The sequence below is a fragment of the Bos indicus x Bos taurus genome, chromosome 3, assembly GCF_003369695.1.
Source record: "Bos indicus x Bos taurus breed Angus x Brahman F1 hybrid chromosome 3, Bos_hybrid_MaternalHap_v2.0, whole genome shotgun sequence".
Taxonomy (NCBI): Eukaryota; Metazoa; Chordata; class Mammalia; order Artiodactyla; family Bovidae; genus Bos; species Bos indicus x Bos taurus.
Window position 1 is genome coordinate 79,107,248 of NC_040078.1, and position 26,296 is coordinate 79,133,543.

At 38.2% G+C, this 26,296-nt stretch overlaps 1 protein-coding gene across 3 annotated transcripts in view; it reads right to left on the bottom strand.

Annotated features, from left to right (window-relative positions):
* Positions 1-26,296, bottom strand: part of PDE4B (phosphodiesterase 4B) — a 538,741-nt gene that overhangs the window by 19,059 nt on the left and 493,386 nt on the right. For 2 of the 3 annotated variants that reach the window (XM_027536996.1, XM_027536997.1), the window contains one exon: positions 25,232-25,344. In XM_027536996.1, coding sequence (XP_027392797.1) covers positions 25,232-25,344 — 113 coding nt within the window. Of the gene's footprint in view, positions 1-552; positions 1,035-25,231; positions 25,345-26,296 lie in introns of those variants that run through there. The other variant, XM_027536998.1, reaches the window with a different exon arrangement.

Consider the following 26,296-nt stretch of genomic DNA (forward strand, 5'->3'; position numbering starts at 1 on the left):
CAACTTTATTAAGAACCAAGAGACTGGGTAAGTAGATGTCATTAGATAAATAACTCTGTTTCTACAAAATACAATATCCCCTTAATGTGAAATTGTTCCAACGTCACCTTAGAAAAAAGAGGTTTTCTCAGGATGTCTTAGAATTAACATCTGATTTCTTTTGAAGATGTAAACACAGGAAAAGGAATTTTAATAGAAGTTAAGATAATTTCACTTAAAAATGTAATCACATTTTAAAATATATTTATTGAAAATTAACTTTAAAATATAACTTAATAACCTATACAGTAAGAGGCAATTAAATGTGAAAAATTTAAGGGAGAAGAAAAGCATCCTTAAAAACAGAGATGAGTAAAAAGAACAGGGTTAAAATACAGCACAGTCTATTTAAATACAATGTAATATAACATGTCCTTGCTTCACAATAAGCCGCCTCAGCAGGCTAAGTGATAACACAGATAAATCATTACAGAGGCTTTTCTACTTCACAGAAAACATACAGCTGTAAAGGTTTCACATGCTACCAAAGATAATGGAATCAAATTAACCCACCTTGATGTAACCCCAAGATACAGATAACAAATAGTTTGCCTCAGGCATTTTGGAAAGCACTCCTTGCCACAATCCACAAATCCCTTTGAAAGAATTCACAGTTCTGAGAGCAGTCCCAACAGGATCGGGAAAGCCTTGCAGATTCAGTGGTGAAATAATCAAAACTTATGAAAGACAAAGCCTCCAAAATTTAGGGCATTTCCTAATCCAAACAAAGCCCATCTTCGCCTGTGCTCCCTGCTTCTTTCCTGGCAGAGAGAGTAATGAAATCAGGAATTGCACGAAGGAGCAAGAGCCTGTCCAAATGCATTCAGCTGGCTGGTTTGCAACACTTATGAATTATGAATAGTCTTGGTGGCCGAAGGGGTTTCCACTCTAGATTAGTCCTGCTCAGCTGAACTCTGCAAGGAAGGAACAATTCTTCTTTCCTGAGGGGATACCAGGCTGGGAAACACAGCCATCTTTTTAAAAGGAGAAGATTAAAATGGAGGAAGCCCCATGAATATTTAAGGAATCCGAAGTCTGTACCCTCCCCCATTTCATCTAGGTGTTTTTAACCCTCTCTACTGCGGAGATCCGGATGTCGCAGACACAGCCTTTGCACAGAGCTAAGCTGATTTAAGGGTTTCCAAGTGATGGTGTGTTTTATTATTTTCTGAACATTGAAAAAGTTAAAACTGTGGCTGTTTTTCAAATTAGACTTTCAGAATACAAGAATATTTTTTTAAGCTAGCTTTTCGGGGCATTTTTTGCACACCAATGGCAGGCCAGTGCATTTAGACTTCTTTCACAATGAAATGATTGGGAATTAATCTATTTAATTTTAAAAGTACTTCGTACACAGAATGCAATTCTCTGTCCTCCACCAGCTCATTAATATGCACATGAGACTGCATTCGACAAATGAATTAAACACATTTAACCTTTCCATTTAGGATCTGGAGTGTGTTAGGAAATACAAGCTATCGTTTGCTGCATGAATGGAGAATTATTCAGGGTTATGAATGACTGTGCTGTTTCGGTATTTCAGTGTCACATCTTCTAATTCATGAAAAAAATATTTGAGTTAAATTAATCTTTATTTTGTTTTGTTTTTGCAATATAGAGCATGTTGAGGAATTCTTTCCTATAGTGTCTCTTTCTTTCTCTCTCTCTCTTACCTTGTCAGCTTTAGAAAGATCACAGGCATGAAGAAAGTCAGAGACTAGAGCTCTGCAGTGGGATTCCCCACCCAGGCCATCCTACTCCCCTCCTCCCTCCTCCATTACCCTACCCCTGGACTTGCAGTTCAAGTACAGCATGCTAAAGGAACAGCGAAGCACCATGGCAACAGCCCCTGCACGCAACTGCAATTGGCTCTCTTTCCTGTGAGGCATTCCCCTTTCACATGAGCATCCTGCACTGGCAATGGCTTCACGTCACGCATCCAGGCCCACTTCACACCACTCCCTGTGCCCAGGATACCAAGCTTTTCGAGGTGAAGCCAATGCAAGTCAGTATTGTGGTCCTCTGGCTCACCGCTCTAGGAACTGTCCTCAAAGAGGCATGTACCATCCATCACCCTCTTTTTGGGGAACCCTGCTGGTGGATGTTTGGGTCTTCCCTCCCATGATACAAATGTTAGTGACAGTCACCAGAAATCTCTGAATTAATCATCTGAGCTAGTGTGTTTTACTTATTGAACCACTCTGCAATTTGAACTCCAGGTGAATCAGAACTTCCAGGTGTAAGTTCCAAGTTCTTTATTTTTTAAGACATAACCACTCAGTCATAATAGCCTCTCATTTTCAGTTCTCAAAAGATAGGCACTTACACTAAAGAATTAGAAACTGAAAAAGACAGGTTTCTGTGCTCTGATGGATCAGCTGAATTTTGGCAAAGAAACAAACTTTACTAGGAGCATTGCAAAAAATATCTTGTAGAAAACATAGAGACAGATGATATCTTTAATTATGTCTATGCGCTAGACTTAGCCAAACGCAACATTCACACAGTCATCTTCATTTTGGTTCCTTTAATCTCTTGGAAAAAAACTTAGGAAGATCTTGGCATCAGTCAGGTTCATACTAGTTGAATAATGTTGTTTCATCCCATGTATTTTATAAATATTTGATGGACACCCGAGACATGCCAAGCAACGCATTGAGGATATAGCAGTAAAAACACAAAAACAAAAACTCCTCCAAACAAACAAACAAAAAACACTTTTCATGCTTTTAATCAGTTTCACCCTAGTAGAAATAATCAGATATATTAGGGCCTCTTCCTTAACCACCGCAGTTAACTGTCAGGTGAGGGTGGGGCCAACTCTTTATTGGCCAAATTGGCCCCTCAGTTCAGAATATAAGAGCAGGTAGAAATTAAATCATAATAGACTAGGAGAGACTTTGCTTCTTATGTTTTTCCTATTTCCCCTCATTGCCAGAAGATCCTGTTGCTATACAGTGTCAATCAGTCCCAGCGTGGGAACAGGGAGGTGGCTCTAAGATATAGGGCTGAGAATAAACCAGACTCCTCACCTTTCTTGCAGAGCTCACAGAAGGGTCAGGGAACTCATGTAAGTAACAGGTGAAAACTGCCTTTCTCCTTCTCATGACTAAATTAGTTCTTCAATGAGCCTTTAGGGCTTCCCTGGTGGCTCAGTGCAGGGAAAGAATCCACCTGCAGTGCAGGAGATGCAGGTTGGATCCCTTGTCTGGAAGATCCCCTGGAGAAGGAAATGGCCATCCACTCCAATATTCTTGCCTGGGAAATCCCATATATAGAGGAGCCTGGCAGGATACAGTCCATGAGGTCACAAAAGAATTGGACAAGACTTAGTGACTAAACAACAAGCAACATAAGCATTTTGCTAAGGGCATGACGGTGCCACTGAAACCCAACGTCATCTTAAGGCAAACATAAAACATGCAACATGATGAAGTATGCGGATGGAGGTCACTCAGAAACTGACCGTGTCCTTTAAATATTGCTTAGCAATAGTCTTTGGTTTTTCTCCTTCCTAAGGAAGGGTTCGACTAAAGGCAATCACTGCTCTCATCAAAAAGCATTTATGAATGGCCCATTTATATTGAGCTGGGTACAAATTAAGGCAGACATTGCCATGGAGGAGCAGACAGGGGGTATCTTTTACATTCTAGTAATGCAGAGTATGATAAGAGCTGGACTGCGTGATGAGACACACCAAGGAACGGAATAGCTTATGTTTGGGGTTTAGGCTGGGAAGAGAGTTAGGGAGCTTAGCTTAGTGGGATTTTCAGCATCTGATTCCCAGATGGGAGTTGTTTCTGTTGAGCCAGAGGCAGCTATGATATAGTAGATGAATCTAGATTTTCATTCTCAGCTCTTGATAACAGATAGCAGTCTGGTGAAGTCACCTTAGCTCTTTATACAAAATGAGAGTGATGCATGATTTTAGGATCTCAGCCCAAACCTGTCAAGAGTCTATGATGCATTTTGTGGCTGCCTCCTACAGTCTGGACAGAAGCTTGGTTTACCAGCAACCAAAATTTCCCAGAAAACAAAACTCTCTTAACATTACTGAGAAAAACAACCCAAATCGGAAATGCTTCAGTCCTTAAGAATAAGTCACCAACAAAGGAAGAGAAGTGGTTATTCTTCCTCCAGAGTTTTATATCCCAAGACCCTTGTAGTCTCCCTGTCTCCTTATCAAGTTGGTTGTTCAGTCCAGATAAGATTAAATAGTTCCTTAGGGACACTGTGGCCCCAGGAGTTACAAGATTGAAAGGGAATTAGATATTATTTACTTTAACAAATGGAATAGAGAAATCCACAAACAGAAGCACACTATTTCAAAGACAAATGTGTCTCTACAACTTAAGGTACACAGATCCTATTCTGTTAAGAATCTGCCTTCACAAGAAAACCCTGTTAGAGCTCACCTAGAAATAAGGTCCCAGAGGAAATGGCAAAGCCTCTTTTCAACACAGACAAGCAAAGTTTGTGAATGAACCCTTAGTAATCCAAATTCCTCCAATGCTTCCTTAAGCTTACACCCAACACTAGATTCATGAACACTGCCAGAGATTACAGTGATATTTTTGGGAAAAGAAAAAGATAGCATTCTCAGTTTAAATTATTCAATATTGTTTGCCTAGTATATATCTCCTCTGTAAAATCATACGTGAATTTTTTTTTTTTAGTAGGATGGCTTTATAATGGGAAGTTACTTAAAATATATAGACAAGCAAAAGTTGAAATTCAGTTAACACTTGATGTAAACATTTGGTTTTATGGCTTCAATTTTTCTTTAGCTTCAATGCTACATACAAAGAATATTTGTTTCCAAGCCAATTTCTCCTTAAGGGATGGAACACTTCATCACTTTATTATATTTCTCATCAGAGGACTAGTTTGGACTTTGTGCAAAGATCTACAGGCAGGTTAGAAACTCTCTTGAATAGTTCTTAAATTGATCACATAGGAAGGCAGGATTAGAATGATCTCAGAAATTCATCCCTGTTCTAAAACTTGGTAATTCTATATTTCTGAGTATAAAACCATCTAGAAGAGTAATAATACAAGAGGCTAGTATCAAGCATATAAGACGGTTACTTTTAAAACTAATCTGAGCTTGTTAGGGGGACCTAGAAATCACTTAAGAGTGAGTTTTTAGTGATCAAAAATACTCTTCAGCCTATCAAAGACTAGATAAACCAGGTACTTTGCTCTCATTGACAACCTTAAGATAAAGTAAGTAGATGAAATTGTACAGATGAAAAAATGGTTCTCCGGAGAGGAAGACAGCCCCCGAAGTCACCCTTGTGGGTGGCCGTCTGCGCAGGAGCCCATCTGTGAGACAGGCGCCTTATTGTGTGAGATCTTCCTGTTTTTGCAGTATGAAACAACTGCCAAAGTCATTAAAGTCACAATGACTTTATTAGGGACTAAATTTTGACTCATATTTTACACTTTGTTAGTCATAACTTAATAAGAATTCCCGGGCATCAGGAAAAGTGAAGAGGCTTAACATTCTGCCTGAAATCATAGAATGCTAGTAGCAGTAGAAGGAAGTTGAAACTGTGGTGGCCCAGTTTAGCAAGAAATGGAAGTAAGATGAGCTTGTCTTTTAGTTCTGGCACTGGCCAGATGTATGATCTTGGGTAAAGATGAATGAAATTCTTGGTGCTCAATTCCTGTAGTTGTAAAATGGTGAATTTCTCAGGTTCTTTTTGATTAAAACAAACTGCATCTTCCATATTCCTAATTTTACATGAGAAAAAATGAAGAAGACCCAAAGAAATGAAGGACCTGATTCCTAAACACCTACACTTTTCTTTGCAAAATCTGATTTAAAAAACAACAATAAAAATGGGAATACAGTGTACTTTTTCTAAAACCCTTTATAAACTCACAGTTTTCACAGTTCTTAGCGTTTCAGATTATCTGACAATGTGCATCTCATCTCTTGGGTCCTTTAGTCTTTCCCTATGAACTCTATTAGCTGTTTGAAACTTGCTGTCCAATTTCTTTGATGACATGTTTGTCCTATTTAAGAGGCAAATGGAATTGAACTGAGTGAGTTGGTAATGGGGTTAAGAAAGGAATAATCTGCCACTGTCCATTAATATCTACTTAACTAGAGACTATATAGTTCTGTCAACTACAAATTGGCACTTGCCATCTACCTCTACAGGATTAAATCACATGCTGCCACAGCTGGTGACCTTCAATACCCCCTAAAGGGAGTTCAGGGTGACAGCAGAAATGAGGCACTCTGTGCTTAGGGGAAACTTGGCAGGACAGGTCTTCAGATGGTTAAAGATTTTCAGGAGCTGATTTTATGAGCCCAATTCTTGTATCTCCTTATATCTATAAAAGCACCAAAATCCTTCATAGTGAGGACTGCTTCTTGTGACTAGCAGAAAACTTCATGGAAGAAGCAGAAACTTTCTGGAAGAATATGTGCTCAATTGCATGTATTCCCCCTTCACCAAAATCATATATATATACTGACCTTTCCGGCTGCTGCTTTGAAGCACTTTCCCAGAGCTACCTGAAGTACTGTGTCCCTGGGTGCGGTCCGCATTTAGCGTCAAATAAAACTTAACTCACATCTTTCATGTTGTGCTTTTTTTTTTTAAGCTGACAATTCCATGATTGGGCATTCTAGCATACACATACTGCTGTATTAATACCTGGAGTAAATCCCTGGTGCTCCAAGGAACATAGCTAAGTCATTCTTACTGTCCATGTGCCAGATCAGAAAGAAGAACATTTAAACATATTAGAATTGAGCGATTCTCTTAACTGTACAGTAACATCATAATCCACACTAAATAAGTATGCAATGAAAAACAATCATGGAAACCTCTACCATAATTCTGTAACAAAACACTGGCATTTAGGATGAAGCTAAAATGGAGTAAATTCCATTTGCTGGTTAGAGGACTAGTATCTGTTCAAGTGACATTTTAAACGTCAAGGTAGAGACAAACCATCGGCATTTTCATATGTAGAACTGAAAAACATCAAAAGAATTTAAATATAATTTTGAATATAATCGCTTTACAACTTGATACTAGGTCTTGAACAGTTCTCAAAATCATAGTTGTTTCTTCTTACCCATCTGTTTATCTATACTCTTTGCTGCTTTTTTTTTTTTTTTAAGATTTTCTAAAAACTTTTCAAGAGGAGAATTGACACATATTATCGGCATGCTAAAAAACTGACTTTTCCTAGGCCTAAAGGATTCCTCATAAAAATATTTAGAGAAATGTTTCATAAACTAACTTTCCCCTAACTCTGAGAGTAGCTCAATGACACAATTAAATAGACAAAAGACACTATTTTTATATCTAAAGACATATTTTCACTATGCATTTAACTATAACTTATATGCATTTAACTATAAATTATATAACTATAGTTTATAGCTTATAAATATAGTATAAGAGCATATGTATGTTTTCATATATGTAGGGTTTCTAGATTTAGTAAATAAATATTCAAGATACTGAGTTAAATTTAAATTTCAGATAAACAACAAATGTTTCTTTTTAGTATAAATATGTACCAGATATTACATGTCCCAAATATCTCTTAAAGAGATTGGATTTTAAAGTCATAACACTGATAACGTGTCAGGTTTGGAAGTATAGTATATTCTTAGATAATTTAAAATATTCAAGCTTGTTCTTTTTTTTTTTTTTGCTTTGCTTTTTTTTTTTAAATTTTATTTTATTTTTAAACTTTACATAATTGTATTAGTTTTGCCAAATATCGAAATGAATCCACCACAGGCATACAAGCTTGTTCTTTTTGATAGAAGTCTTTCCTTCTGATAAGAAACACCTGCAACGGTTACTGATAAGAAACACCTGTTTCATAATTTCAATTTATGTACTTGAACTTTCCCTTTTAATCTGGTTATTAATAGTGACAGACCCCCAACCCCACCGCCCCCCCCCCACCAAAAAAAAGGGGCTATGGCAGATTTGGGATGCTGGCCCGATAACTAAATACAGCATAGGCTTTATTTATTTATTTATTTTTATAGATCATAAAAATCATTGTAGCAATTGAAAAAAAATCGAGGAATCAAGGTACACTATTACTCGTTTGCTTTTACATTTAAGCCTTCTATCACTTTTTCTGTGCAAGATGGTTAATATTTAACCTCAAGCTTCTAAAGCTAGTTCTAAGGCCATGGGATGTTAATATGATTCCAAAGTAGATAACCAAGGTTTCTTTTGAACCATTTCACAGCCAGAGGTTCTACAACTTGTTACATTTTAAAAATTAGAAATCTTACCATGGATCAGACCCATGGACAGTTCAGTCTAATGCCCTCTCTTGACTAGTGGAAAACATGATCTATGCTTGAAGGCCTTCATATTTAACTTGAAAGCAATACCCCAGAACAAGAAAATCATCCCCATAAGGACTGGTCATGACTCTCTTTAAGAACTGATTTCCAGTTTTATCTTATTACATCCTCTGTGTTGTTTAAAATCCTGTATTAAATATTACCTTATTAAAATATTCAGTATTTTTGCAGCCATAAAAAGCTACCATAGCTGATTTTTGAGATTACTACTATAACTATTTTAAACATATTATGTGGCATATATTGTGTTTAATGTTAATGATATTGATTTCTGCTACCAATTGTCATATGCCCTTTGAGATAAAAGACAACAGGATACTTCAAAACTTGCCCTGGAAATCACTACTTTCCAGGTTTGGGACAACCCCCTAGTTTGGAAATTTTCAAGATTAAGTCTGCTGCTGTTGCTAAGTCGCTTCAGTCATATCCAACTCTGTGCAACCCCATAGATGGCAGCCCACCAGGCTCTGCCGTCCCTGGGATTCTCCAGGCAAGAACAGTGGAGTGGGTTGCCATTTCCTCCTAGGGACCATCAAATAAAGAAAGAAAATCCTCAGATGACACTGAAATATCCTTTTCTTCCTTGAATAAATATATGCTATCTGTTTTAGTATTTTGACAATCCCTATACTAGAATATGTATTTTCAAATTGAGAAGAATCTGCCATAGATTAGAGATTTGAGTATATTTTTAAACCTTAAAGGATGAATTGTCTTAAGTAATTTATCTTCAAAAAAGATAGTCAACTTGTTTTACATTTTGTCTTTCCTGTTATTAGCTACTAAAATTTGTAAGAGATGGATGGATACTTTGAACAAGTATCCATACAGTGCACTCCCAGATGTTTAAGTTTGTTGGAGCATGAAAGGCTTATAAAAATAGTTTCAGAGTTGGATGCATGGATTATACATGAAGTAGAAAGGGTTCTGATTATAGGATGGCTTTACCAGTGGGGTCTAACAGCATAAATAAGACTCTAACAATAGACTCAACATCATAATACCATGAATAGGATCAGCTGAGTATCCAACTAGGTCTGAAAATAAAATCCTATATCGTAACTTAGACTGAGAAACTTGGCAAGTTGTTGAGCTTCTTGGAGACTGTTCTTCTACCTTTAAAATGAGAAGGTTGGAAAATTATATATACAGTGGTTGCCAAAGTGTATGAGACCTTTGTAGAATTTGCACTTCAAACTGAATTTTGTCTCTGAATTTTAAAATAATCTGAGCTCCTGGCATCTTTTTCACTTGATTTGCATCTGGGTGGAGGTTTCAGTTGGCTCTTCAGCACCTAAACTCCTTTCATTGTTGACAAGAAATTAACTAGAGAATTCCCCTGATATGCTGCTGCAGGTGTGATGCAGTGCTATGTCATATAGATTATGTGACCCATGAGTTACTCATAGAAGTTCTGGCTTGCTGGTTGACATTTAGATTATTCACTAGTCTAAGGAGTGCAAACCAGAATTGCCAGAAAGATAGACGAAGCCCGTCAGATGAAGCTGTAACTCAACATGGCCTTGTGTTAAAGCCATACCTTTAGAAAGTTTATTTTGGAGATGTCCAGCTGTTTCAAATCTAGCCTTTCATGATTTCATGACTTAGCCAATTTAGTGAAATTAAGAGACTTCGGAAGTTATCTTGTATTAAACAGAAGCCATGAATGGCCACAGACTGACTGCCTGATATAAGGTGATAACTGCACTAAATATGGATTTTATTCAGATTTCCACAGTTGAGGTCAATCCAGTGGCACATCTGAATTGAATATATGGCCAGGGTAGGGATGAGAGGAATATCAGCAATATGTCAGGAAAAAGTACAACCAATAATGGCGTAAGGACTAAGCTGCTATGCTTCAGACACAGCAGATATGCTGTATTTTAGACACTGCATATATTCACCTCCATGCTCCCAACTGAGTGTGCAATGACTATTGTCAGTCTCTGTAGACTTTATATTCTCGTCCACAGAATGCAGATTTTCCAAGAGAAAAATAAGCTGAATACTCCAGTGTCAAACCAAACAACAATAAAAACGTGCTTCATATTTCTGCTTACAAAGAAAGAGCATATATTTCTAAGACTTTGTTCTCTATTATCTGATTGATTTGGGATAAGGCTCCTGTACAAACTTTTCCTGCTTCTGAGGGTACTTTGAAGAGTCACTGTGAACCAGATGGGGACCTCTTAACAAAGCTAACAATTAGGAAAACTAGTTTTGCTTATAGGAAGCACCTATGTGTAGCATGGTATAGTGCAACAGGAAACAGAATTCTTGGATTCTAATAGATTTGCTACAAATAATATAGCTGGTTCTCAACAAATTAAGTTTCCAAGTGTGTGAAAGTTTTAGTCGCTCAGCCATGCCCAACTCTTTGGGACCCCATGTACTGTAGCTCACCAGGCTCTTCTCTCCATGGAATCTTCCCGATAAGAATACTGGAGTGGGTAGCCATTCCCTTCTCTAAGGGATCTTCTCAACCCAGGAATCAAACCTGGGTCTCCCACATTGCGGGCAGATTCTTTACCGCCTGAGCCATCAAGCAAGCCCAGCCTTCATGCAATTGATCCAACAAATATTTACTTGAATGCCTACCACATGCCTAGAGCTATTCCAAACGCCAGATATATAGTAATGAACTGCTGCTGCTGCTGCTAAGTCACTTCAGTCATGTCCAACTCTGTGCGACCCCATAGACGGCAGCCCACCAGGCTCCCCCGTCCCTGGGATTCTCCAGGCAAGAACACTGAAGTGGGTTGCCATGTCCTTCTCCAAGTAATGAATTAGGTAGAAACAATTCATGTCACCAATAACATTAGAGTCAAAGAGAGGGGATTAGTAAAAAAAAAAAAAAAAAGAAGAAGTTCTATAACAACAACAAAAGTAAAAAACCATATATTCTGAGAGCAAATTGTAAAACAAATAAGCTACTGAGTTAGGATAATCACAATAAAAATGGCCTCTCTAAAGAGATACCATCTAAGCTGAGGTCTGAATAATAATAAGGAGGATTGGTTGAATGCTAACTTTAAAATTCTTTGATTATATGTTTTGTTAGCAAGTCATAGAAAAATAAAATAAATTATATTGTGAATTTCCCTTTAATTATTATTTTTAAGTCATCTGACTTTGAAGCAAAGAGAATAGATTTGATTCAAAGCATCATGATTTAGTGTCTGAGGATCTTAGACACATCAGCTTGCATCTTGGTTTCACATTGAATATGGAGATATAATAATACTTTCTTCTTGGTGATCATCAGATGAGACAACATAGATGAGAGTGCTGTGTAAGAAGCAAAGTGCTCTTCAGATAGCTTTCCTTACCGTGCTATCTTGGATCTGATAACACAAAAATAACAAACAGCTATACACTTAAACAGAATGGATCCTTATGTAATGCTCTATCCTGGTACCTCAGGAAGATTTAAGAGCAAATAAGCTGTAAGTGAAGACATGGTCCTTAAAAATCTCTACATGGCCCCATAATTAATGTTCACTCAGGCAGAACCAGAGTTCTTGGGAAAGTGCCGTCCTGGCTCACACTGTTAGATTTGAAAAGAAGTGGTCAAAGAAGAAAAATCTCTCTTGAATTATTACTTACTAATATCTCCTCCTTATTCATTACCTTTATGAAAAAGCTCATTTTTTTTTTACTCAATATATTTATCTTACTCTAAAAATAAAGAGAATCCATTCTGGCCCCGGAGTCATGTTTTGTTTGTTTATTTTTGGCAAAGTTCTCCTATTTTACGATTATAGCATTCAACGATGACCTTACTTTAATGCCTCAAACACATAAAAGATTACTAGTAAAGGAGCATTTTTAAGTATTGCAAGCAAAACAAAATGAATGCCCTGAAATTAGATTATACTGATTATAAGGTGCTTGAAAAACAACACTGATTAATCTTGAGATATGGTCAGGGAAGCTCCCATGCAATTGGTAAGGAAGATGCAAATGAATGTTGTGTAACTGGATCCTAAGTGTGTTACAATGCAGCAGGAAAAAATTCTGTGGCAGTTCATCTTGTCAAGAACACAAGTAATGTACTGGTCCTCATCAAAAAAACATATCCATTGCATCAATAAATGCAGATCTAGCTAAATCATTCTGACCAATTACAGAACGGAGCCAGTATCAGTGATCACTGGACAGGAGCTGAGAGAGGGAAGGCACTGTGCCCTTTCATCTTGGTAGATGGGTAGCATCTGACCAGTGAAACTGATCCTTCTGGGCTATTACAGCAGGAGTTGGAGTCCATCTCATTAGTGACCCATCAGAAAGTTCCTAGCTTCTCACAATCAAATTGGTGTGCAAAAGGATACCAGAAATACACATTACCCCTGGATAATCTAAGCATGTTCCATGAATTTATGAAAATGCAACAAAAAATGTCCCATCTTTAAAGCTGCTGTGCCCACTGGTGAAGTCATTACCTGTCCTAGTGTTGGTCAAAACCACGGTAAGTTATCAAAATTCTTCAAGCCAACAAATTTCCTAAGTGACCAAATCAAGCAGAACTGCAGAGAGCTTTTCCAAAGAAAACCACCCCCAAACCAATTACAATCAACTGGCCAAAGCCTTCATTTGCTTTTCACTTCTGTTTTGACCGTAAGACAGAAGTAGAGCTATGCCTCCTTAATAATTTTTAGCCCCACTACCCGAAGCAAACGTGAAGCCTCAAAAATTTGAAGCACAATTTCAGGAGTCAAGAGCCTACAGTTTGGAACAGACATAAATAAAACCCCAGATAATGAAAATGTTAGATATGATATTAACTGATAAGATAGCTAAGAGAATAGTCTATGAAAATTTGATTCAAGTCAAAGTAGCTAAGGCAGGATTTCAAAAAAAGAAAGTCAAGAAGACCTATGATGCATTTGAGCCAAGAGAGGTTTTCTAGGCAACAAAATACCACAAGAGGGGTAAAGCCTACATTTCCTCATTCTCAAGTTATCATAAAACTTCCTTACTTTCAATAGGTCTGCTGATATTGAGCAGATAGAGGGTAGAGAGGAAGTTAGAAGTTCACTGCTGTGAACAAGTGCTACTCAAATTTTAGACTATATTTTTCAACTCTGTCAGTTCTTTTCTTATACTTAAATGATTATCCTGGCTATTAAATAATCTCTTCTCCCTACTTTCACCTACAGAAATGAAACCTTTTACATTTTTTTAGTTTTCAAATTCAAGTCCTGTATATCTTATAACAATGGTGAAAAAATTAAGCTTTCTTATTCATCCAAGAGTTAGAAATTTTCATTTCCTACATTACATGCTCACTTTGTCCTACATAATAAGTAATGGTTGCTGCTGCTGCTAAGTCGCTTTGGTCGTGTCCGACTCTGTGAGATCCCATAGACGGCAGCCCATCAGTCTCCTCCGTCCCTGGGATTCTCCAGGCAAGAACACTGGAGTGGGTTGCCATTTCCTTCTCCAATGCATGAAAGTGAAAAGTGAAAGTGAAGTCGCTCAGTGGTGTCAGACTCTTAGCGACCCCATGGGCTGCAGTCTACCAGGCTCCTCCGACCATGGGAGTTTCCAGGCAAGAGTACTGGAGTAGGGTGCCACTGCCTGGTTAGCAATGAGTAAATATCAAAAGAGCTAAGGTTAGACTATTAAGCATATTTTAGGCGTGGAATAATTTCCCCTAGTAAATACTATCCAGTAGTCGCCTTGTATTAGTGGAGGGTATGTTCCAAGACTCCTGGTAGATGCATGAAACCGAAGACTGTACTGAACTCTGTACATACAATGCTTTTTCTTTTACCAATGATAAAGTTTAATTTACAATTAGGCACAGTTAGAGATTAACAATAGTACATAACACTAAAATAGAACAATTATAACAATATATGTAATAAAAGTTATGTGAATGCAGTCTCTCAAAATATTGTACAAATTTAGTGCTTTCTCCATCTCAATTAAGCACTTATCACACACTATGGCCATAGCTTTTGCACTTTGAGGAGTAAAACTTGCACAATTTTTTCTTCTCTTTTTCACAATTTCACCAATAGAAGATTTGTTCTTACCATAGATCTTAGCAATCTCAGATACAATTTTTTTTTCTTTTCCTTATTAAGTCAAGAATTTTTACCTTTTCACTTAAAGGATGCACATTTTATGACTTGTCTCAGGCATATTGAATGGCCAGCAACACTACTCTTGTGCTTTTGGGGCTATTAATATGTGAAACGTAAAATAAAGGCCATTTGAAAACAAGCACTGGGATACCAGAACAGTTGATGGGATGACTCTCCTGGCTACTAAGTGACTACGGGCAGAATATGTTGGAATCACGTGCCTCTGGGTGAGTGGAGTGGGACAGTGCGTGATTTTACCACATTAATCAGAACAGTGCACAATTTAAAACTTATAAATTGTTTACCTCTGGAATTTTCCATTTAATATTTTTGGACTGCTGTTGACCACAGGTTACTGAAACAGTGGAAAGCAAAACCACAAATAGGGTGGTGGGGCTACTACAAACCAGAGGATCAGTTCTTCCCAAGTCATTTTCCCTTCATTTTTTCCTGTATCTTTTCATTTTAAGGATTTAGGTTAATAGCTTAAAATTCATCAATGTTTTACTGCAAGATATTTGCAACATTTGCTTAACTCAGATATCTACAAACATCAAAATTCATCTTGAGCTACCTAGACACATCAAAATGTACCTCTATCTATTATAAATGAGGTTTATTTGATTTAAAATGTTGACAAGGCATTAATTACATCAATATTGTTTGTAAATGTGTAGCTGCCAACACTGTTAAACACAGCTTCACCAAGATGTTGGTAACACAACTCAAGAATCCAGAAAGCATATTTGAGTTGAGAGAGCTTTGCATGATTTGGGCCACTGGGCAGAAACCTTCTGGGTTGCAGGGATAGAGTTAATCTGAGATAACTGTCTTCATTTCTACTTCCTAAACTAATAGCTCTATTAAGCAGCAGAGAAAATCGAAACATTGACTATTTTTTCACCAGTTGGTAAAACTCTCCAATTTATCACCTTCAATTTCAGAGAGAGGAAAGGAAGAAATAGAAAGAAGTTGAGGGCAGTTATGCAAATCACAGGGTTTTTACTACTTAAACTTTGGCATTGGGATCAGTGGAAAAGCAAATGAGTATCTGAAGTTTTAAAAATATTGTCCTTTAATCCATTAATTTCATATATGGGAATCTAATCTAAGAAAAGAGTGAAAAAATACATGATTATGTTAACTGAAAAAGTTGAAAATAAATTATCTGTAGGGTACCATTTCAGTTACATGAAAATAAAAATGTTAATCCTGGTTGCCTTAATGAGATTTTTTTATCTGATGATATATTAATTCAGATATATTATTATTCATATTTATTCAGAAGTTGAAATAGCAAAAAACAAAACAACCAAAGTCAGGGGCATTTAAAGTAACTCGCCCCAACTATTTCCTGCTAGATTTTGATCACAAAAGTTTCAAGAATACTAAATTAGTTCTCTTTATTTGAAATGATTAAGACATGGATAGCTTTTATGCAGGAAAGGTAATGAGAAGGTTAAAAATCAATGCAAATTAAAACGAAGAAAGGAATGTCCCATGTCTTTATTAAGCTTAATCAGCTTTTTGCTGAAGATGAAGAGCAAGTTGGATTTTGTACCTCGATCTTCCACTAATTAACCTGATGACCTTGGAGAGGTCATGCCATAATAAAATTACTCTTCATTTAGATTGTATTTTACATTTTATAAAGATCTTTGGAGCATACTGGATATTTAATCCTCAGTTTTTAATAATCCTCATCTATAAAATGAAGTCTTCAGACAGATATTTATGGGTCCCTTTTGGGCTCAAAGTTCTACAATTTTGTCAAATGTAACCGCAAAGACTATAACAAAAAAGAATATATTCAGATCTTTTTTGGTTAGGTTTATTAACTTTTACCATCCATTCTGACCAAAAACAGTAGATAGTTGCCAAATTAACACTCCACTTCACCCTGTCTGATTAGTTTTATCACACAGTCTATGTGGTAGGGTTAGACAGACATCTTTATTTAACTATCATACTTCTTCTTACTGTGCCCCAAACAACTGTTTACAATTTTCAGATATAAAATGCCAAAACCTCTTGTCTTAAAGGTAAATTCTTAAAACTGGATACATCATTTTACCTCCTAGCATCTGCACTCAAATTTCAATTTTATAATTTGCTGAGGGTTATAACATTATGCACTATGCTGTTAGTAAAGAGTGAAGGGAATTAGACCACAGAGAGTTTTAAATGACCATTTTTAAGATGACCGTATTTTGAATAGCTAAAAAAAAAAAGGTGAAATTGAGTCATGGAGATGAATTTTCTTTTCAATAAGTTCACTGAACTTCAATCTCTGAAGCATTTGAAATAGCAAGTAATTAGCTGAAGGAAATATATGATTCATGAGTAGAACTGCCTGATTTATAGCTTTTAAACTCTACTTTCACAGAGAGAAAAAATTATCAGCACTTTATAAAGAGAAAAAGATTATCAGTCACTTCCCACAACAGAAACAAAAGAAACAGGAGTTTTACTGTCTTCTTCGTTTCTAAATAACGCAACAGCCCTTTCTTTGTGGAAATACTTGGCTACTTTAAAGTAAATCAAACAAAGGAAGTTACAGTAAAATATCCAAGAGACTAAACAGCTTGGCACCAGTTGAGGGAAACATCACGTACAAGTGGGCAAGACAGAGAGGGGCTGGCAGGTCCCTGAAAAATGCTAACGTGGAGGGATGTGCAGAGATGCACAGAAACAACTGGCATGGAGCCTTCTGGAGTGTGAAATCCACTGGCCACGGCACAAGTTTTTTCTGGCATCTTCTGGTTTGGTAAGTCCTAGCTTCCAGGGCTGAGCTATCTTGACTTGCTAAGCATACTTTTACTTAGAAGGAAGATGTTTTGGGAGAATAGCACAAAAGCAAGTTCCACCCTTGGCCTTTTATTTCATAGATAACAATGGTATGGATTTGGGGAACCTTCTAGACTGGCGTACACTCTAAAAGAAAAAAAAAAGATGAGAAAAAAGTATAAAAAGATGTAAAACAGAGCTTTATTCCATTGACATAGTGTACTTCTATTTTTCAAAACTAGTGTTCTACACTTAAATTGCACTCTAAATATAATTATTATTATTTTTTAATATGGAGAGAAAGGTTCCCCTTAAAATGGCTTATTTATTCTATTTTGAGAATATCTCAACTGCTAGCCAGAGGTACACCACTCAAAGGTAATGTTCCTTCACTTCATTTCTGCTTGTTTTTTTTTAATTGGAGGATAACTGCTTTACAATGTTGTATTGGTTTCTGCCAGATATCGACAAGAATCAGCCATACATACACATTTATCCCCTACCTCTTGAGACTCCTTCCTAACTCCCACTTTATCACACTCTTCTAGGGTGTCACGGAGCACCGGGCTGAGCTCCCTGCATCATACAGCAAATTCCCACTAGCCGTCTATTTTACACACGGTAGTGTGTACATGTCCATGCTACTTTCTCAGTTCATCCCACCGTCTCCTTCCCCTGCTGTGCTCTTAAGTCTGTTCTCTATTGCTGCCCTGCAAATAGGTGCATCACATTTCTGCTTGTTTTTTAGAGATGTGTTCACTTGGGGACTTCCAAGTGAGTTAAGCAGAAAGATTAAAGTTAATGGATTAGAATTCAGTGAAGGAAATGATTCTGTAAATATCAATGCAGAAATATTTAAATTAAGTGAAATAGATTACAGATTGAATCTATTACAAAGCACTAAACAACTTTCCAAATCTTTAAGTTTTAATAAGAGTAGAATGTAGAATACCAAATTACACGGAATAATACAACTCTATTTTGTCAAAGAAAGAATGACTGAAATAATGTTGGATAAAGAAAAAACAAGTTAAATTTCTATTTCATCTTTGTATGAAAACAAATCCAAAGAAGACAGTCTCCATGTTACTTGTAGGAAATCTCCCTGTATTAATTATTGCTACAGAAGCAATGCTCTTCTGTTTTATGGTCATACTGCATGCACTGAAAGGACATTGTATAGGATGAAATTGCCCCAATTACTGGAGTGGGTAGCCATTCCCTTTTCCAGGGTAGCCCAAGAATACTGGAATGGGTAGCCTATCCCTTCTCCAGGGGATCTTCCCAACCCAGGAATCGAACCCAGGTCTCCCACATTGCAGGTGGATTCTTTACCAGCTGAGCTACCAGGGAAGCTCTATTTTAATCATAATAAAATTTGAAGATACCAATAATAGCCTCTCTCCATTTTCTTTTTATTTGGGGGAGGATAGGTAAAAAGGGAATTAGAGGGTAGGCTAAAGTCCTTTAAACAAAACTTTACTATCTTTCTTAGGCCATGTTAGAGATCTTGAATTTGGCATGCTGATGCAGTAGATTAGTTTAATATCATTGTTTACAGTTTTCTGGGTGCTTTACAACCATTTTATATAACTATCTTATTCTTCCCCCTTTTTTATGTTAACAGACACTGCTTCCCAGCCAAGAGCTGGAGGTTATTAATGGCCGGTCTACAAGCCCAGTGGGTTTCCCTGGTGGTTCAGATGGTAAAGAATCCACCTGCAATAAAGGAGACCTAGGTTTGATCCCTGGGTTGGAAAGATCCCCTGGAGAAGGGAATGGCTACTCATTCCAGTATCCTTGCCTGGAGAATTCCATGGACAGAGGAGCATGGTGGGCTACAATCCATGGGTCACAAAGAGTCAGACATGACTGAGTGACTAACACTTTTACAAGCCCAGAATATGGTATCTGCAGATTAGAATTTTGAATCAGAATTACCACCAGTGATGGCTAGAGTTGGAAGAGTAAGACCTCCCAGAAACCACAATAAAATTTCCTTGTAAGAGTAATTCAGTATCTCTATATCTCTATATTTATCTGTCCTATTGGGATCATTAGTAGTGAGTCAGATGGCCCTGGGTATGAATCCTGGTTCTAATCTTTACCTTAGATAATTTATTTCAACTCTCTAAGCCTCACTCTACTCATCTGTATAATGGGGATAAGAACAGTACCTATTTAAAAAGTTTCTATGAGTATTAATGATAGAATGTATGGACAGATTAGCCGTGTCTGCACACAAATATTCACTTGTAAAAGTAGACTGGTTGTTTACTATTATTGTTCCATCAATAAACACTAGAGCTGAAGTAGACTATGGAGATAGTCTTCTCCAGCAATTTTTTTGTTGTTGTTAAGAAAAGGCAAAGATTCAAAATGATTCAATTGTTTAAGATAATACACCTCAATAAAGACAGAGCTAGAACTCAAACTCATGGCTTATTCCCAGGCTCTTTCCACTTTGTTGCCCCCAGTACTTACATACGTCTGAGCAAGCAAGAAAGAAAAGTTGGATCAAAACAATATATAAGTCCCACACTTGGCCATAAGAACTGATTTTTATTGTGTTCTTCCCTCTAATCCAACGTCATCTCTAACATTTGTGGGGTCACATATCATAAGTCTAAATATGGAAGAATATAAACTAAGCTACCTCCAATACTCCTACCTTAAGAGACATCGCTTCCTATGGAAGATCAGATTGAATTTAGAAATCTTGAATGCCTTGGATATGGTAGTGCAGGGGGATCTAGCTTGTGGACCATGCCATACCCCATTCTTTCTCCATGTCCCAGTACTGTCAGGGGTCTTGTATGTGGGCCCTCCCCCCGATATGTACACTCTCTGCTTGGACAGCCAGCATGTCTAAACTTCCACACAACTCTCTCAAGCCAAACTGCTGCCTCTTGGCCACTCTCTGGACCTAAAGTTATGCTTTCCTGCAGCACACCCAGGAAAGAGGTCTGCATAGACCCTGGAAGTGAGTTCAAAGCCATTTGAGCAGAAATGTGGGAGTCTAGTGGATGCAGTATAGACTGGAAGGGGTAGCACAGGTGCTCCCTCGACCCAGCAGCCTCTTCACCCCCTGGAGCAGAACACAGGTGGACAAAGACTAGGCTAGGCTCTCTATAAGCACAGGGTCCAGGAAGAAGACTCCTCCTGCCCCAAGATGAGCACTCTTCTAATCATGTCATTTGATATGGGGCAAAGTGGAATTAATCCCTTTTAATAAATGGTCATTGGCCTATCATCTTCCTAACAGAGGTGTGAGATAAATTTGTTGACCAATAAGGTCTATTCTTTTTCAGTTCTGCTAGATCCAAGATTTCCCATCCTTATTGACTATACAAGTAGATAGAGAATGACTCACCAACTGTAAGGAAATCAACCTATCATGGTCATATTTCAGTGCCATGCATCTGGGGTCCCAGGAGGCTCCAAGCTGGCAGAATTCTATGACTATTCCCTCCCACCCAAGGGCACAGGCAATTAGTTGGCTTCACATTTGGTGCTGTAGTACGGCCACATCTGAAGAAGCAGAAAAATAAACCTGCATGGCCGAGAGGACGCATTCCCCCTGTGACGCTCTCTGTAGAAGACTTTCTGGTGCCCTTAGAGAAAAAGGTCCCTCTATTTCCCTTTGCCATCTTACAGACTTCCTTAGCAAATATTTACTGAAAGGCTGGGTCCTGATGCTCCATTGTAAAGAAGTACTGATACTATTCAGGTCTTCTCTTTATAACAGCAGAACCTCCATTTTCACCAAGAAGGCTCCAATCTTGTCCTACACATAAAACAGCCCCAGAGCAAAGCTAGTTGAGAAAGAGAAAGGTAATGGGGGACTTTGGGGGAAAGTTAGATCAGTGACCAACTGCTTGAATACAGCTCCTTGTGCATATCACAGTCTGTTCATCTTTTGAAAAGCATTCAACATGCTGGGTACAAATGACCCCTTCGATGTTTTTCACCTGAAAATTTTAGAGAAGAAATGCTGCTTCTCAGTCAAATCCCCCCCTTCTCTGCCGGTCACAATGCCGCCTCACTGGGACTGTTCTGTGTCGGTGCCTCCTCAGCCACTGTTGTTGTAACTCTGTACTTTTCTGCCTGCGTATGTCAGTCAGGAAGGAGACAGGAAATTCTAGTCACCCTCACAGCAGCTGCGCCATTCCTCCTCTCCTCCTCCAATGACGTCGGTTGGCTTTGGTGACACGAGGTCAGGAACTGAGCCACAGTGAAGGTCAGGAAGATAGGTCAGTGTTTATGCCGTTGTTGGGCTGGGGATCCTGCTGAGGTTATTTGCTTTCTTCCTTTCTATACTGTTTCTCTTTCCGTTCCTCTTTTTCTAATGTGGAGCCCAAGCATCCTGTTTTCAAAACATCTGACTGTTTTGCCACTGAGGAACTCAGGCTCTGATGCATTTCACTGAAGTGCAAGACAATTCTAATTCAGGAGGCGATAAAAGTTAAAACAAAAATTAATGAATAAGTGTATGCAGGCGAGCTGTGGTTACAGAAAACAGCTCTCACACATCTAGCTGAACTTGGGCTGCTGGCAGAAGTTCACTAGACATTCTTCTCATCTTGAAAGACAATGTCTTTGCCTCGTAAACCTCCTGCTTAATCTATTCCATCTTGCTGTAATTCTTGGGAGGAAAATAATCTACAATACTGAGCCACCTGACTGCATCTTTCTCTGTAATTCTGGAATTCCATTTGGCCTAAAGGATGAGGGAAATTTGGGCTAAGGAGAAGTCATAGAAACAGTTTCTTATCTAACTCTCTGAGCTCTGAAGTTCACTTGGGACAGTTGTAATATTTGAGTCACAGCTTTCCTCAAAATGGTTAAGAAAAAATAATAAACAAATACATCCCAAACAAGGTGAACCAAATATAGACTACTTGCTTTTCCTCTACTAAATGCAGTCGATATTCTACCATTTGCATGTAGACTGGCACACATCTAATCCCCAAACACTAAAGCAAAACACTGGCTCTCCCATCACCATTCTTATGTAAGTTCAGAGGCTGCAAACAAAACTCAGCAGTCACTTAGCTGATCACAACTAGAGACACATTTTTTTTTGCAAATATGGAGTGGATGCTTCCTAGGTGGCTCTCGTGGTAAAGAGCCTGCCTGCCAATGCAGGAGACGAAAGAGATGCGGGTTCGATCCTTGGGTTGGGAAGATCCCCTGGAGAAGGGCATGGCAACCCACTCCAGTATTCTTGCCTCGAGAATCCCATGGACAGAGGAGCCTGTTACACAGAGTTGGATATGACTGAAGCCACTTACACACTTAGCAACAATGGATGCTATGAATAAATGATCACTTCTTGAACTTTTCCTACATATCAGGGGCCTTGCTAAGTGCTTCAGATGCATAATCTCAGTCTTCACAGCAACCTCAGCAACATAGGTACCACTTTTATCCCTGTTTTACAGAGAAGAAAACTAAGTCTTAGAGCAGTTAAGTAAGTTGGCCAAGGCCAAGTAGCTAATAAATGACAGAAACAGGATTTCAACCGTAATCTTTTGACTCCAAAGCCCATGCTTTTCACATACTTCCAGTATAGAATATCTTCACACTTACTTCCAAGTCTGTAACTCAGAGATTTGCCACAGCATCTTTACTCACTGAGAGTGCCAAAGATGACCAAAAAAGACTACATGATGATGATGATAATTTTAAACAGCAGTTCAGATGAAATACTCAAATAATTTTGACAATAGTTAAAATTGAATATGGAATTTTAATTTTACCACAGATAATTTGGTTCCTCCTAAACTGGTATAAATCAAGATCTTTTTGGTGGCCATAAAAATATTCTCATTATATTACATTATATGTGCTATGACTTAAGCTTCACCTGAGATGATTATCTGGATAATTAAGACTTTGGGGTTGGGGGTAAATGGCTAAGTAAAAAGAGAGAGATCTTTGTAAAAACTGAAATTGACTTCTGCTGTCAGCTGGGCATTATTCATCACAGGGTAATTGCTTTGCCCTATAACCTCTCCAATGTAGCTCTAGAAACAGGTAAAGCTGCATGCCTTCTACTTAAGCTAACTGTGTCAACATTAAGGTTTAGCCCTTTCTTTAGGGTTAGCTCTATTCAACTTTCATTGCTTCCTGCACATGACACCATAAAGAGAAGCGGAAGCCCGAAGCATTTAGAATTCTCACTAGGACCTACATGGTCCCTGGTGTCAGTGTCTTGTGAACTATACATTGAATATGAAATTATTTATAATAAATTTGCAAGACACACAATGTCTAATTTCAGCACTCCATACACTAAACTAGTTAGAATACATAAGGCATCAACATTCAAAATTAAAACTAATGGCAATTTGCAGTTTTTCAATGAGTAATCTTTTTCTGCCTCTAAAGCTAGGTGCCTACTTTATCTTAGTGACTCCAGAAGAAAGTTCAAGGTATCCTTTATGGTGAAACTTGCTGGGAAAAAAAAAAAAAAAAAAACTACCCCTAAACACTGAATCTACATCTTGCATACGTATCAATGATCACAAAATGCAAAGAACAAAGACTCTATGAATTCTTCAAAGGGGGCTAGAGCTTGTGTGAGAGTCCTTCTGTGTACATGGACTCCAGTGTGGTTTGGAGAAGTTACACAGTTAAGCCCTTCTCATGGGGAAGCAGTTGGTTGAGATTTACAACAGCCTGGAAAAACCCAGAATTTAGCTTCAATTGAGAAATTCAGAGAAAAGTCAATAAATAGTTAAACCTCAACCTTTTTTTTCCAACTTGAATCTGAACTAGATTTTGAGAGAGGCTTTTTTTTTTTTTTTGCCCTTTCATTAACCAATAAACAAGAGTAAGAAAAGTCCACTCTCTGTGCAACCCCACTAAACTTTGGGATGTGATGCTTCCTCTGCTCAGATCCTTTGAGCAGGAGCCAGCAAGTCTTGATAGGAAGGCAATCCTTTTAACCCCAGGAAAAAGGGAGGAGGGACACACATTCAGGGCTGGAAAGGGCATTTGGCAGGTGTGAAGCAAAGTCTCTTCCCATTCCCAGAACTCTTAAGACAAAAGATAATACCTCAGGCTAGGATGATTGGAGATTTTGAAATGTGTATTTATGAGGGTGCAGTGTTAAGATTTCAATTAAAATAATAGATAAATACACATACGTTCATATGTATATGTATGTAATTAACATTCTATGAGAGAAAAATACAAACAAAAAGCAACAACTCTCATTTCATAAATTAGCACTCTAAATCCAGGTGTTACTTAAACAAATGATATAATGGTAGATAATTAAAGCTCCCCAACACTAAGTTTTGTCTGGGCATTGTACATAAAACCATTTCTTTGCAATATGAGTGGGACTTCATTTCAAACGATTCCATTATGCAAAGCAGCAAACTTTAAAAAAGTAATTTTCTGTTTTGGAGACAAAGTATATTGCTTCTTTTTTTAATCTTAGGTCATACCAGCATCAGAAAAGAAAGGTTTGAGAATCCTAGAATGTCCTGAGAATTTCAGAATTTAGGAAACTTCAGGGCAAATCATTCTCGCCATTGGTATACAGAAGTCGCATTATTTTCTTGTTCAAAAAACATATATAACACTTGACTGCAACACAACAATTTCACCTATGGATTCATTCAGATATAAAACAAAAAATTTTTTTCACTTGTATAGTGATTTGTATACTTCATAAACACTTCTCACCTTAAACACATTCCAAAAGACATCAATAAGAAAAAGGTTTGGTTTCTGGGGATGGTACTGAGGATAATAGCTTGGGCTGAAGCATCAAGACACAAGCAAAGTGTGGCATTTTAAAACAGAATCATCGGAGGCAAATTAACAAAGCTGATAGTCGAGTCCCCGTGCACCTCTGCAGCTGGCAGAGGCCAGGAGAGCCCACAGCTCGCGGCGCGGTCACACTTTCATGAATAAAACGGTCATCTCTTACCTTGTTAGATGCCATCTCACTGACAGAGCGGTAGGTCTGTATGGTCTCTAGCTGGTCTAAGCACCAGTCCAGTTCCTCTAGCGTTTCCATTGCTAATTTTTGATAAGATTCTTCTGCAAACAAACACACAGACATGTAGTTAGGCTGGAGCGGCTGCAGACTGTCCATAGCCGAGTCACCGCTGCCGCCGCTGATCCCGGCGCTACTGAAGGTGGCCCCGTGCTCCTTCATTATTTGCGCGCCGACTCCTTCCTTCCAGCTCTCTCCACCAGGAGAACAAATCACCGTGGTGCTCTGCCCGGGATGGCTGATGCCAAGTTTTCACCCCCCCGCCCCCGGGCTAGATGAGGTGTCTGCGATCTACCAAGAAACTTCCTCTGAGGAAGAAGGCGGGGAACCGGCTCTTAAAAGCTCATCTGCATACATGAGTCCTAAAACTAAAGGCAGAAGCAGTCAGTTTTCTCAGGCTTTCTGTGCCTTAGTCATCTCGGGATTCTTTAGGGTGCGTGATGTCATTTCTGAGTGTTCTGCAATCTAGAGGAGAAATGAGGAAAGCGTTTTCTCATTTGGCTTTTCTTCTAAATGAAACGTACAACCGAAAAGTGGAGGGGGAAACTGACAGTTACGTTGGAAGGCCTGTGCATTCATTCATTCCGGGGGAATGTGCAAATGTTGGAATAACTTTCAGTTCAGCAGACACTGACCCACACAAGTGAGGGGAGAAGGCTAGTCCTCCTCCGTTCTGAGTCTCCCTTTAAGTCGAGGCAAAATGAGGTCTCTCCGATAAGGCTTCAGTCTCAGAGACACTGTCTGGAGTTTTACGTGAACACATTTATTGGCCCTGGAGTCTAGGCAGTTCTTGTTATACTAAACAAAGCTAAAACTTCTCTTCTTCAACTCCCAGGATCACAGGGAAATTCTGAACCGGACTTTTAGGTGGAGCCAGATGTAACCGTGGCAGATTTTTTGATGAAGGCTGGGGGCTCAGATTTGTTACCATAGGAATGTAGGCTTTCTGTAAATATTTCTCAGTGGTCTGTTAAAAAAAAAAAAATAAAGCATTGC